Here is a 13,845-nt window from a genome sequence, read left to right as displayed (position 1 = left end):
TCCGCAAACAGCGGCGGAAGCCCGGGTGCTTGGGAAAGCAGCCCATATACAGGTCTGATGCCGGGATAGGTGGGGCGCAGACGTATTTCAGAACTGGAGACAGGATGCCTTAGGTATGTCACTGCACTTGGAACCCCTGACCTTCGCGGGGACTTTTATTTCTATCCCCCCTTCTCCAACGCACAAAATTCAGGCGTACGGGAGCCGTGGCTTTATTCTGCGGACAGCCGGGGGTCAGGCACAGGACCCCGAGGGGAGGCAGGAGGACAGCGGGGGTGCAGGTGCTGGCACGAGGCTGAAGAGTGCGCGTCCACCCGCTGGGGGCGAGGGCTGCGGGCCGGCCTGCAGAGAGCTGAGTGCGGCCAGGCGCTGCTCTCGGGACACGTCCCCGCGCAGGTCCAAGAGGGCGGAGACGTGATCCTCGCTATGGAGTACAGGTGCGTCAGCCCCGCCCAGCCCCCCCGGGTCCCTCCTCCCTTCCCGGCCCGTCTTCGCACCTCACGTCGGGAAATTGTTGCCGCAAGCCTGCCACCTCGAGACCAAGCAGCGTGGGGTCGCGGAGGTTCAGCAGCTCCCTCAAGGCGAGCAGCACTGGCGCGCACTGAACGCTCTCCTCCAGGCCCTGAACACGTCGGGGTTGGTCTCTCTCCAGCCCTCGGGCCCCTACCCAACCACTGAGACTCCCGCCCATCTGCTCACCCAGATTCTCACCAAACCGAGGAAAAGCTCCCGAAGCTGGGCGGCATCGTGCCGCAGGCGCTCGGCCGCCTGGGTCCGCTCGTCAGCACCGCGGCACACTAGGCGGCCTTGCATCAGCGCACGTAGGTACTGTAGCACCACGGTACGCTCCGCCTCGGCCAGCAGCAGCTGCGGGGAGCACGATCAAATGGTTCCAGGACGCTTTTCCCATGGGCGCTTTCCCCCCTCCCCAGCCTTCCCCCGCAAACGCACCTGGACCGCAGGATCCCGCACGTGTCGGAAGTCCTGGCAGAAGCTCGCGGTCCGCTCGCACACGTCATCCAGCAGCTCTGGGCTCGACAGCCACCGGCGAGAGGGCAGAGCCGCGAATAGGGGCTGGAGCGGAGGTCAGAGACGCGGCTGGAGGGACGATTCAGATCCGGCATTCCCCGCAGAGACCCCCATGCATACGCTGTATCTCCTTCTCCCACCCCCATCTCCATCTGAAGCCTCACCTGTAGCTCCGCCAGCAGCGCCTCCAACACCAGGCGGCAGATCCTCCTCTGCAACTCGTCCAGCGCTGCCTCCACCGGAGCCAAGGCCCCTGGAGCCACCCAGTCGGGCTGCAGGACGGACACGGAGGAGCTGGACCGACCAAAAGTACGGCTTCAGGACCAAGGCCAAGGCCCGAGAGGCCCTTCGTTGTCTAGCCACTCGGGCGCCACCTAGTGGCGCACGTGTGTTCCGTGAGGGGGGCAAGAAGGGCGGCGCCCTGCCCTTCTGGAAGTCTGGGCCGTGGATTGAGGATGGGAGTGGTGGGCTCAGCGAGCTAGAAGGGACACAGGCCAGCTGGACCTGCCTCTAATTCGCGGTGTGACCTTGAGCAAGTCACGTCTTTCAGTTTCTGTTTCGGTAAGGGGAGAGAGTTAATCCCAGTCAGGAGGGAGTCAAAATCATCGTTAATTTGTTTGTCCTCTCTTCCCCCACCCCAAGAACATAAGACCCAAGAGGAAGGGAATGTTTTTGTTTTATTCACAGCTGTAATGCCAGACATAACCTGGCACAGAGTAGGGCCTTGATAAATATTTGTTGAATGAATGAATAATTGACACTATGTGCCAGGTACTGTGGTAGGTACATTTTATCTGTTATCTCATGTGATTCTCAGAATGTCCCATATACTACTGATGACAAAAGCAAGATTCAGAAAGATTAGGTAACTGGCCCAAGGTCACACAGCTAGTAATTAGTAGAACTAGGATAGGAACCCCAGGGCTATGTGAGTCCAAAATTCCTAAAGGCCTAGTGTGAGCTGGGTCCATACCTAATAGGTGTTCAGTCAGGGGTTAGTGAAGGTGGGGCTCGGCGGGGGCCTCCTGGTACCTGAGTGCTGACTGGTGGTTGAGGGTAGCCAGTAGGTAGGGCACGTAATGAGGGGCCGTTGCTTCCCCCCTGAGGTGGTCTCGGGAGAATCGGATCAGAGCATCACTGAAGCTGCAAAGGGCAGAGGTGGCTCCTGTATCTGCTGTCACTGCAACCCCAGTCCTTGGTACTCTGGCCCCACCTCCAAGATACCCAAGGCCCTGTTTGGAAGGAGCCCTTTTCCACAGGTGTGTCTTATCACTCAGAGCCCCTTAGCGCTGCCCCAGGATCAGGGCCAGGGGTTGGGAGTGGGTCAGTGCCTTGGCAGACCTCCTCAGGAATGCGCTCAGTTCTGACAGTGCCATGCCATGCACCCGCCGCTGCAGTGACTCACTGACCATTCTGGTCACGCGAATGTTCTCTTCCAGGATCTACAGGCAGGGATGGGCAGCCATCAGCAGAGTCCTAGTCCTGCCCTCCTTCCCTTTCCCTATGAGAGCTGCCCCCCTGCCTTGCCACTTTTCACCCACCTGCAGCACAATGGCTGGCATTGGTGAGTGGTAGAAGCCAGATGGGTCTGTGTCAGGCTCCTGCTCTCGGCCCCACTCAGCTACATCCCCGTCCAGTGCCTTCTGCAGCCACTGGGCCACACTTGACTGGGGAAAGGGGCAAGGTGCAGCAGTATGTAGCAGGGCACTGACACTGCTAGAGACAGGTGGACATGCGACTCCACAGATACAGGCCCACAGCTGGTGGCAGAGCTGCTCTGAACCCGGGCCCCAACTACTCACCTGGACTTTGGCCACAAATATTGCCTCCAACTGCTCAATGTTCTCCAGGGTCAGGAGGGGCTCCAGGTCAGACACATCAGCCTCGGGCCCTAATTCCAGGCTCCCCATCATTTCTGGCCTGGACATGGGTAGCCCAGTGTTACCTTGAGCCTCCAGCCTTTGATGCACCCACTTCCCATTGCCCCAGGGACACTGACCCCAGGTACACATGCAGTGCCCAATGCAGCAAGGTGAAGGCGTCGGCAGCTTCTAGCTGAGGCCCTTCCAGGAGTTGCTGCAGGCAGCGGCGCAGGCCGCTGTGCAGGGTGTGGGCCCACAGCTGGACCACGTTGTAGTGTGGTGGGCAGCAGGGTGCTACCAGTGCCTCAGCCGCGGCCAACTCTGCTGGTAGAGCCACCCGCAGAGCCTCCAGCCACTCTGCTAGTGCCCCTGGCCCAGGCTGCAGAGGTGTCCCAAAGTGGACCTGCTCCAAGCCCTCCTGTAGTGCCCGCAGACAGCGCTGCCGCCAGTCCCGGGCGGCCTGCTCCAGGGAGGTTGTGCGCCCAGCGTCCACTTCAGCCACACGCATAGCAGCCACCAGCAGGGCTGGATCCTCCCGTGCCAGCCGCCCGGCAGCCCCTGCAGCTGCCTCCACAGCCTGGCCCAGAGCCTCAGCCAGAGAGCCCAGCCCCTCGAACAGTGGCAACTCCAGGCCCCCGAGAGGTGCCCATGTCTCCTCTTGCAGCTGCTCCAGTTCCCGAAGGCTCACGTATGCCTCCAAGAGCCGCTGGGCATCAATCAGGGTCTGTGTGTGGGCCAATGCAGCAGGCACTAAGCGGGGAGAAGAGGCAGCCCTGGGTCTCAGCCTTCCCACCTGTGCAGTGGGTATAGCAGTAGATGCTGAGGCCCTGGGGCTGGGGTGATGTGTAAAATATTTAATTATCAGTACAGTAGAGCATTGGTCAATCTGAAACGACCCAGGGAAGGGCCTACATGGTGGGCCAGGGGTAAACCCTTGAGCTGATGGAAAATGAGGAAGTCAGGGATCTTGGAGGGAAGGCAGGGAGGAACTGGGAGGGCCATGCCAGTGGCTATTCATCCACCCCGTTAGGGAAATATTTTCGTAAATTAACAGCCAGGCTGGCCAGAGCCACTTGGTGTCAGTCCTGACTCAGACATCCCATGCTTGGGAACCCCAGAATGAACTAATATGCACCCTTTCTTCATATGGCATTTGAAGCCTGAGTTACTCTCTGGGAGGTCGCCCACGTGTCCATCCACGCAATCTCCCACTGGCGCCCCAGGCCCTTGATCAGTGATGGTGGTTTTTGACTACCTGTCGGAGGACTGCGGCCTAGGGCCCTACACACTCACCAGCTCGCAGCCGGGGCAGCAGCTGAGACATGGCCTGCAGTTGCTTGTGTTGCACAACCTGCTCCCGCAGGGGTTCTAGGGTCTGTGCAACCTCAGCCATACCCCAGAGCAACCCATGAGCCTGGCCCAGGGCTTCGCGGACTCCCTGCACGGCCTCAAGGGCCCAGGCCAGCTGCCGCACACCGGTCTTCACACCCTCCAGGTATGACTGCACCACCGACTGTGGGAGGGAGGCAGCCAGTGAGGCCTGGCCAGACCTGCAGCCCGCCCTCAGCACTCCTACCTCCTGCCTGATGCCCACCTTGATGCGTGCTTCCAGGGAACAGGTACGCTGCACCTCGCGGCTACGGTACTGGCCGAGCCTGGCCAGCTGCTCTGGCCGGTAGAAGATGCCCGAGGCCCACTTGAGTGCTGCACCCCGGGCCAGCTGCTCCGCCCTCTCCTGCTCCGGCCACTCAGGCCCTGGGCAGGAAGAGCCTGGGCAGCCGCGTCAGTTGGGCAGGGCCTGCAGGAAGTGGCTGCCACATCTGCTCCCCTTCCTACCCCTCGGCCTGTCCCCCAGGGCAGTCCACTCCTCTCCCTGCCCTCCCTATAGAGCTCCAGCCAGACCTGGCAGGGAGGACCAACCCCACCATCCCCATCTTTCTTGCCACCATCCCCCCCTCAGCCCACCCAGAAGGACTCATACCAGGGGGAAGTGCAGGCTGCATTTTGTCCCTGGCTGCTGAGTCCATGGCTGGAGGAGCCGGAGCGGAGGTAGGAATGGGGGCGAAGGTCCAGGTTAGAGCAAGTAGAGTGGGAACTCCTCTGAGCTGCAGCCTCCTCTAGGCCCCGCTGAGAAGGAGGAGGAAGGTTCTTGCCCAGCCCCCTCAGGAAATGAGAGGGAGGTGGGTGTGCTGGGAAGGAACCTGAGACACCTTTGCCTGCCGGGTTTCTCATTTTTGCCCCTCAGATGCAAGTGAAACAGGGTAGGCATGGGCCTCCACTGGACACGGCTCCTGCTCTGAGTTGCAGAGGACAGTTTGATATGGAACTCACCAGGCTTGGCCAGGCGTCCAGTTCTCCCTCCTCCACAGATAGCCTTGGCCTTGAGGATGGCCCTCTCCCCTGGCCCTCTTGGCAGAGCTGGGTACTCCCACCACTGGCTCATGAGACCCACACCTCAGCGTGCAGCAAGAGACTTCCTCTCCCCAAGGAAGGCTCTGTCCCACCTCTCTGCCCAGGAGCTCCCTCCTCCCTCCAAGGTCCCCCCCTCTCCAAGGCCACATGCAGAAAGGAAGGAAGCTGAGTCTCTGGCACTTTATTCCCAACAGGAAAGAGCATCTGCACTGTGGGACAGAGTGGGGAGGGCCGGGCGCCACTTCCTTGGGGGGAGGGGGCGTGTACTCCCTGTGATCATTGAGACTTGAGCAGCCTATGCAGGATCTGTTGTGCTCAGGACACAGACATGAACTAGATGGCCCCAACCTGGGTGGAGAGCGAAGCGTGCAAATATGGGTGCAGACAACATCACAGTGTGACAACTGTGTTGACGGGCCCTTCAGAGGTGGGTGTGCCTCTGCACAGGAGCAGGAGACCACAGGCTGTTGTGAAGACGGTGTGTGGTAGGTGATGGCAGAGACGGGTGGAAGGGCTATGAAAGCTATGTTTGTCTTGGGAGTTAAAGGGAGCCATGGAAGGGACTACTAGGTAGTAATAATGTAGTGGACACTGGCTACTACCCGAATCCACCCTTCAAGACAAAGATACTTGTTCCCCCAGCTGCCAGAAATGTAGTCTGCTGAGGTCTCACAGCTGAGTCTCTCAGTCAATGTTAGGGTATAAAGGCCAGGTACCCTTGCCTTGGAAGGCCTTGGAAGAGTCACCCCAGTTTCAGAGCTCCGAGTAGGATGGGCCAAGTTCTCTGTTTTAAAGATTTTTTTGAAACATAAATTTACTTATTTTATTTATTTATTTTTTTTGCGGTACGTGGGCCTCTCACTGTTGTGGCTTCTCCCGTTGCGGAGCACAGGCTCCGGACGCGAAGGCTCAGTGGCCATGGCTCACGGGCCCAGTGGCTCCACAGCATGTGGGATCTTCCCGGACCGGGGCACGAACCCGTGTCCCCTGCATCGGTAGGCGGACTCTCAACCACTGCGCCACCAGGGAAGCCCAAGATATTTTTGATGTGGACCATTTTTAAAGTCTCTATTGAATTTGTTACAATATTGCTTCTGTTTTACGTTTTGGTATTTTGGCCGTGAGGCATGTGGGATCTTAGCTCCCTGACCAGGGATCGAACCCGCACCCCCTGCATTGGAAGGCGAAGTCTTAACCACTGGACGGCCAGGGAAGTCTCTGAGGCCTCTATTTTAACTGCATCGCAGTTTAATTCTCCTCTCTGCGCAATTCTGCCTGTCTTACTCCCTTACAAGTGTGGCTTCTCAGTAAACTTCTTGCAGGCACATCCCTGTTTCCCAAAGAACTTGACCTAAAGTAAACAATAATAAATAATGACAATGTTAAAAATAATGAAACGATACTAGCAAACACACAGTCCTCCCACATGCCAGGAACAGCTCTAAGCGCTTTACATATATTTACACATAGGTAAACATGTTTGCACTGGTTGAAAAGTGGTTATAATTCCATGGCCTCTGAGCACTGCAGTGTGGAGATAAGAGAAAGATGAGGCTGGGATCAGGGAAAGAGAGTGGGGATGGAGACAAGTGGACAAGCTAGATGTAATTAGTGCTTGCTGTTTGGCAGGAAGTGAAGGACAGGAATAGGATGGGTGATCCCAAGACAGTGGGGCAGCCTTTAGGAGCAGGTTTGGGGAAACACATTGGGTTCATCAGGCAGCACAGTCTCCTCTCCTGAGATGAGGGTTGGGGTAGAGTTAGTGGAGTTGGGGCAGGTTGGCCAGCCCGTAAGGTTCCAGTGGCTCCTCCTTCCCTGCTGCCGGGGCTGCCCAAAGACTTCTTCCACATCCTTCCTCAACAACGCTGGTCTCCGGGGATCCTGGGGGTTATTTTCGTCCTCTTCGGCGGTTGGACAATTGTTGATGGTCCCCGAAGTTTTTCGGCTGTGTTCGTAGAGATGAATTGTGCTGGATTCCCTGGGAGGGCGCGGAGCGGAAGCGGAAGCAGCGATGCTGGCGCCGGCGGCCTGGAGGCCAGGAACGGAAGCGGAAGTGGCGGCGGCGCCGGCCTGGCCTGGCCTGGCTGAGGGGAGGTGGCGGCAGGGCGCTATGGCGGAGGCCGGGCCACAGGCGCCGCCGCCCCCGGGCACCCCAAGCCGGCACGAGAAGAGTTTGGGACTTCTCACTACCAAGTTCGTGTCGCTTCTGCAGGAGGCAAAGGACGGCGTGCTTGACCTCAAGCTGGTGAGGCCCGGGCTAAGGGGCGACAGGGGGGATGGTGGACCAGGCCTGGGCCGGTAGCGGGAACCCTCGGGGCGGCCCAGCTGAGCCCTCAGAGCAGGCCGCCATCCATGTGCTTTCTCACAGGAGGGAGGCCGGGAGCTGTTTCATTCATTCGGCCGAGGCCATTGGGCGTCAGCTATGTGCCAGGCTTGGGGCTGCAGGTGTTGGTCCTCGTGGCCCTCCCCGGCAGGTGTGGGGAGGAGAACATCAGAACATCAGCTCAGGCTGCGCCAGGCCTCTTCCCGCCCCACAGTCCCGAGCTGCTGTAGTGCCTGGGAGGAGGGTTGGAATCAAGGCCACCCCCTTTTCAGACTACTCCAGACTAAGTCTCACCTGAGAGTGGGGCTGAGCATTCCCCACTCTCTTCTGCCTGCCAGGCAGCTGACACCCTAGCTGTTCGCCAGAAGCGGCGGATTTATGACATTACTAACGTGCTGGAAGGTATCGGGCTGATCGAGAAAAAATCCAAGAATAGCATCCAGTGGAAGTGAGTGGGGGCACCAGGGAGGGCAACGGGATCTCCTACCCAGAAGCGTCAGGGGTGTGGGGTGGAGGGTGCAAGAGAGAGCAGGGGCCGTGGGACCCGGAGTTCTTGGCAGCCCCTCTCAGCTCCACTCCCCGGGCTCAGGGGCGTGGGGCCTGGCTGCAATACCCGGGAGATCGCGGACAAGCTGATTGAGCTCAAGGCAGAGATCGAGGAGCTGCAGCAGCGAGAGCAAGAACTAGACCAGCACAAGGTGTGGGTGCAGCAGAGCATCCGGAACGTCACAGAGGACGTGCAGAACAGCTGATATCCTCCTGGCAGTCCCTGCTCCAGGGGAGTGGGCGAGGGGCCCTCTAGTCTAGCTGGGTTTGCTTGTGGTCCCCTAGTCCCTATCCCTCTGGGGAGGGTGGTCCTACAGCTCCTGGCCAGGTTCCAGCCTCAGGCTCCCTCCTCAGAGCCTCTCGCCCACCAGTCTTGGACTGTGATCCCTCCCCATGTAGACCCCAGGCCTCAGGACTTTCTTTGAGAGCATATATGTCAGACCTCCGCTGGAGAGCTGGGTCTTCTCTGTGGTCAGCCATCTGTCGCTACGGGCAGGGCATCAGCCGTTCTCCTTAACCCCCACACCTTGGCCTACGTGACTCATGAGGACATCTGCAGATGCTTTGCTGGTGAGCACAGCCTGGGTTGGGGGAGATGGGTGTGGGGATGGGTTGAGCCACAGCCCTGAGCAGTGGACTCAGTGCCCAAGAGATTCCTGTCTCTTAAGAGGGTTCCTGGGGCCTGCCCAAAGAACAACCAGACAGGGTAAGTCCTGGGTTTAAAGGTCACTGGGACCCTATGGAGGCTAACCATACTGAGAGGGTACAAGAATCCTGGGCTGGGTCCCTGGGTCAACCCCTGCCTACATCGTGCCCTAGGTTTGGCTTCTCACGTGTGGCAGAAGCATACAAGGGAGAACGTGTGTTTGCATGTTCATGTATGCTTGTATGCAGGGGGCAATGGTGCCCACTTCCAACCTACAGTTAGTTTAGTTGCCTTGTAGGTACAGGAACTGTTTCTTGTTCATCTTGCATCTCCCAGCCTGGTTCTGGAGAAGGAATGTTGGCCTTGGCTAGAACATCTACGCTTGGGGAGCAGCCCCGTCAATCAAGTGAGGTGCCCATGGCCAGCAATCTTTTGCTCCATGTGTCTGAACCCAGATTTTCTGGTTACTGACCCCTGGGCTTTTAGGAGGAGAAAAGCTTTAGTTCTCTGCCCCAGCCTACTGTCCAGCCCCTCAGAGACCATGATCTCCGTCCTTGCTCTAAGGGATGGGCACCCCATTCTCAGTTCAGATTGAGCCCGTGGGCCTTGATCCATCCTCCTTGTCATCCTAGGAGACACCCTCCTTGCCATCCGGGCCCCGTCGGGCACCAGCCTGGAGGTGCCCATCCCAGAGGTGGGTGCTCAGCCCAGCCATGCGGGGTTGGTTGAGGGCGGGTGCTGGCTGTGGAGCCCGATAAGTCCCGGGTGGGGCAGGTAGGGGGAGGCCTGGGGTTTGAGGTTATCTAGGAGAACGGGCAGCCTAGGGTGGGAGAGGACACTGGCCCTTGCCCAGGGTCAGGCAGGAACCGAGCCGGCTTCCAATTCCACCTGTCCTCCACCCCACACCCTCACTGGTAGGGCCTCAATGGGCAGAAGAAGTACCAGATTCACCTGAAGAGCGTAAGTGGCCCCATCGAGGTGCTGCTGGTGAACAAGGAGGCATGGAGCTCACCACCTGTGGCGGTGCCTGTGCCGCCACCCGAAGATCTGCTCCAGAGCCCACCTGCTGTCTCTACCCCTCCGCCTCTGCCCAAGCCTGCTCTGGTCCCGCCCCAGGATGCCTCACGCCCAAGCAGTCCCCAGGTGACCACCCCCAACCCTGTTCCCGGCAGCACCGAAGCCCAGGGGGTGGCCGGTCCAGCCGCTGAGCTCACAGGTGAGGCACAATGGCCATGTGGTGATGGGGTGATTTCTGGGGCCCAAGAGGCAATACCTCTGTATGATGGAATGCCGTACTCAGAGTGGAAGGGACCCTGTGGGGTTCTTTCTCCTGCTCCCCCATCCCGCAGGCCTCTCCTTGCTAGTGCAGCGAATGGCCCTTGTTAACAGGGAAGTTCTGACTGTGTGAAGGGGCATTAGTGGTGGCAGTTTTCCCCCAGATCCGCCAGTGTCATACTTGCCCTGGCAGCCCCTCTTGAAGTGTGGTCACGGTGGCCATGTCCGTGAGTCTCCCTCCTGCAGGCTTCGTGCCCCTGTCTCCTTCGGTGACTAATTTTCACGTTACCTTTTGGGGAGTGATGGGCAGTGCCTAACTTTCCTTGGGCCTAGGAACTAGGGCGCTAATCATCCTGGCTGTGGCTTCTAGCACGGTCAGCTTCAATACCCTGCTTCCTGTCCCCAAGTGACTGGGTTTGGGGGATGTGGTTGCAGTGAGTGCTGGCCCTGGAACCGATAACAAGGACGGTGGTGAGCTCAGCTCCCTCCCGCTAGGCCTGACAGCGCTGGACACCCGGCCGCTGCAGTCCTCTGCCCTGTTGGACAGCAGCAGCAGCAGCAGCAGCAATAGCAGTTCATCCGGACCCAACCCTTCTACCTCCTTTGAGCCCATCAAGGCAGACCCCACAGGTGGTGAGTACTTGTCCCCTTGGCAGCAGTGAGAACCCAGCCTCAGACAGTCCTAGGTCAGAAACAGAGTTGGGCTTGGAACCCAACTCTCCTATCTCCTCAGCCGAAGCTGGCCAGCCCCCTGCCATTAACCAGAGCTCTGCCAGCCAAGGTGAGGAGCCTGGCCTCTGGCTTGGTGCTGGTGCCCCTTTGCCCCCTTCTTGGGCTGACACAGAACTCCCTGGCCCTCCCTCAAGCCCTGCCTGCCACCCTTGGACCCCGGTCTCAGGAAGGTGTGAACGCTCTCCTGGGGAACGGGCTGTGGTATGGCCCTCAGGCTCCAAAGGTGGGCAGTATGTTCTTAGGAGAGGTGGTGTCATCTGCCTGGTATCTCCTCTCCGTCTTGTGACTTGAGTGTTTGCTTTTTCCAGGACTCATTCTCCTCGACCCTCGAGCACTGCTAAGTCTCTCCTCGTTAAATGACACTTCATCGCCTGTGTCTCTCTCCTTCCCTATATCCTCTGTGTTTGGACTCCTTGAAAAAGTCATCTCCACTCTACTCCATATCCTGGTCCCCTAGTCAGCCTTCAGGTTGCGGCAGTCAGGACCCCCGCCCCCCACCCCATGCTACACCAGTGCTACTCTTGATGAGTTGCCCGGCTCCAACAGCTCCGGCAGGTTTCTAGGCCGATTTGCTCTGGTGCTCTCTTGCTCTGTGTTGATGCTCTTTTTTCTCCTTTGGCATTAACGATGTCAGCTCTTGCCTCTTCTCCCTTAATTGGCTGCTGCTTCTGACCTCTCCCTGGCATTCCTTTAAACCTGGCTTCCCAGATCTCTGGCTCATTCCACACCTGTGGAGGGCCCCAGTTCTGGGTAGATGAATCCCAGCCTCCATCTTGCCTAGGCCTTTTGCCTGAACTTTACCTCTTGTGTCCACGTGCCTTCCTCTGCACATCCAGTGGGCACTTCATTCCCATGTGTCCTCAACTGAAACTTGGATTTCCACCTTTGTGCCTACCCGACCACTGGCCCTAGTCACCCAGGCCTGACACCTGGGTGTCAACTCCAGCTCTATCTCCTTCTCCCTCCTTCTCCTGCTCCCCACCCCACATCAGCTTAGTGAGTTCTCTTGTAGACAGCCCCCATGGATGGCCTCATCTATCCTAACACTCAGGATCACTGCTAGCCACCTCTCTCCTGAGTTCTTCAGCATCTTCTTTACCCCGACTGACAAGAATCTGTTTGAAACACAGCCTGACTGGCATTTCTCTGTTTACAAAAGTACCTTTAACAGCTCCCAAAGGTCTGCTAGATAAAACCAGAGCCCCTAACCCTGGCATATGAAATCCCTCGTGATCCAGCTCCAGCACTCCTTTCCTCTGTTTCCCATGTGTGTCCTCCTGGTTAGACATTTGTAGCAGTGTCATCACCCTGTAGCACTATCCCCTATTTGAGAGTGCCTCTTCCTCTGCCAGGTGACCTGGCCTGGGCTGTGGTCTCTGAGCCTGGCACCAAGTAGGTGCTTAGCAAGGGCAGGGATGGACAGCACATCCTCTGTCAGACAGGGCATCCTGCATCAGACAGAGCATCCTGCATCAGACAGGGTATATACTCTGAGCCCAGAAGTGGAGAGGGTGTGCTGCCCTTCTGCCGAACCACTGAGTTAGAAGGGCTGTACCGATTACCTCCAGTGGTCCTTTGGCACCGAGGAATTCAGGTCTGGTAGGGGAGACTGGCAGACAGTGCCGGCTTGGTCTGGTGCAGGGCCTACATCTCAGCTGTATGGAGCCCCTGGGTGGGTGATAAAGGATCTGGGGAAGTGGGGGCTAGAGTGGGACCAGGCTGGATCTCTGTGCCCTTGAGCATGGCTTTCTTGTCTTTCAGTTCTGGAGCTCCCCAAAGAGCTGTCAGAAATCTTTGATCCAACTCGAGGTAGGGCTGTGTTCTTCCCTGGGGCTGGGGTGAGGGGCACAGCTCACTGGGTGTTAGGGCCGTTTTCTTGCCCTTCTGAGGACCTTATGGTTGTGCCTGGTACCTGGGCAAAGGGTAAAGTTCCTGATGGGTGGCTGGGTGGTCCCCTTCATGGGCTTTGGTGGGTGGAGAGGCGGGAGCCAGAATGTAACTGAGCTCTCCCTCCATCCCCAGAGTGCATGAGCTCAGAGCTCTTGGAGGAGCTGATGTCCTCAGAAGGTAGGTGGCCCAGGCAGGTGGGGGGTGAGTGTGTGTGGGCAGGGTTTGGGTGGCTGCTGGGTGGAGTCTTGCCCCTGGGGCCTCAGTCTGTTGCTCTCTGCAGTGTTTGCACCCCTCCTCCGCCTTTCTCCACCCCCTGGAGACCACGATTACATCTACAACCTGGATGAGAGTGAAGGTGTCTGTGACCTCTTTGATGTGCCTGTTCTCAACCTCTGACTGACAGGGGCATGCCCTTTGTGGCTGGGACACAGACTGTCTAACCTGGGGGCTGCCTGGGGACCTCCCCCCACCCCACCCCTACACAACTTGAGAGCCGTAGACTCCTGGCTTCCTCAGCCTTCCCTCACTGCACAGTTCTGGCCACAAGTCCCACTCCTGCACCAACACCTGTTCTGTGCTGGGAGAGCAGGGGAAAGGGGCTTAGCCCTCTCCACTGTGGAGCCAAAGTGTTTGCCACTCCTTTCTGGGGGCCTTCCCCTACCTGGTAGCCTCCCCTAGCCCTCCCAGAGTTCAGTTTCAGCTGCCACCCAGTGGCACAGATCCAAGGACCCTCCCTCACCCTCCTAGGGCAGTGCATCCAGCCCCACTGCCCTGTACCTGCCAGCCCCTCCCCCTCCAGGAGGAAGCATGGGGTGGGGCTGGACACTTGCCAGCACCTAGCCTAGTCTCCTTCACTTCTCCCCACGCGGATCACACAGCTCCTTCTGTACCGCTCGTGTGCCCCCTTTCTGCTGGACCCTTGGCCCTGAGAACCTGTTGGGGCAGGCAGGTTGCTAACAGGAGGAATGGAGATCTCTAGCTAGGAATCTGGTCGGGAGAGTCCCTGAGGATTGGCCCGGCCTCCTCCTGCCCCACAGTCCCCCTCTTGTTTATTCATTTATCCTCATTTAGAGCCATTTGCAGAGATTTAGAAAGATTTGCAGTAACGAATGGATTCCTATATAAAGATT

General features: G+C 58.4%; 2 protein-coding genes across 9 annotated transcripts; one reads left to right on the top strand and one right to left on the bottom strand.

Annotated features, from left to right (window-relative positions):
• Positions 1–201: 201 nt before the first annotated feature.
• EXOC3L1 (exocyst complex component 3 like 1) lies at positions 202–5,340 on the bottom strand. Of its 3 annotated transcripts, none has more exons than XM_081217481.1 (14): positions 5,223–5,340; positions 4,873–5,018; positions 4,486–4,661; positions 4,185–4,404; positions 3,029–3,641; positions 2,832–2,949; positions 2,571–2,696; positions 2,371–2,471; positions 2,062–2,172; positions 1,194–1,323; positions 952–1,074; positions 700–867; positions 498–622; positions 202–424 (listed from the first exon to the last, which is right to left on the bottom strand). In XM_081217481.1, exons 2-14 carry the CDS (start codon positions 4,916–4,918, stop codon positions 235–237), a joined length of 2,247 nt encoding a protein of 748 aa, XP_081073607.1. In that variant the 5' UTR covers positions 4,919–5,018; positions 5,223–5,340; the 3' UTR covers positions 202–234. The 3 variants fall into 3 exon arrangements, with proteins under 3 accessions (XP_081073607.1, XP_081073608.1, XP_081073606.1); XM_081217482.1 differs by having other exon boundaries at positions 712–867; XM_081217480.1 differs by having other exon boundaries at positions 712–867; positions 4,185–4,661.
• Positions 5,341–5,563: 223 nt separating this feature from the next.
• On the top strand, positions 5,564–13,193 carry E2F4 (E2F transcription factor 4). Of its 6 annotated transcripts, none has more exons than XM_081217512.1 (10): positions 5,564–7,548; positions 7,965–8,074; positions 8,216–8,377; positions 8,699–8,742; positions 9,451–9,512; positions 9,737–10,034; positions 10,589–10,726; positions 12,587–12,634; positions 12,848–12,892; positions 12,996–13,193. In XM_081217512.1, exons 1-10 carry the CDS (start codon positions 7,315–7,317, stop codon positions 13,109–13,111), a joined length of 1,257 nt encoding a protein of 418 aa, XP_081073638.1. In that variant the 5' UTR covers positions 5,564–7,314; the 3' UTR covers positions 13,112–13,193. The 6 variants fall into 6 exon arrangements, 2 of the variants coding, with proteins under 2 accessions (XP_081073638.1, XP_081073637.1); XM_081217511.1 differs by having other exon boundaries at positions 5,568–7,548; positions 10,529–10,726; XR_014013836.1 differs by lacking the exon at positions 12,996–13,193 and adding an exon at positions 10,960–11,048 and having other exon boundaries at positions 5,569–7,548; positions 10,529–10,874; positions 12,848–12,891.
• Positions 13,194–13,845: the final 652 nt, after the last annotated feature.

This window comes from Mesoplodon bidens (assembly GCF_964165515.1).
Source record: "Mesoplodon bidens genome assembly, chromosome: 18".
NCBI lineage: Eukaryota > Metazoa > Chordata > Mammalia > Artiodactyla > Ziphiidae > Mesoplodon > Mesoplodon bidens.
This window is presented reverse-complemented; position numbering and strand designations above follow the sequence as displayed.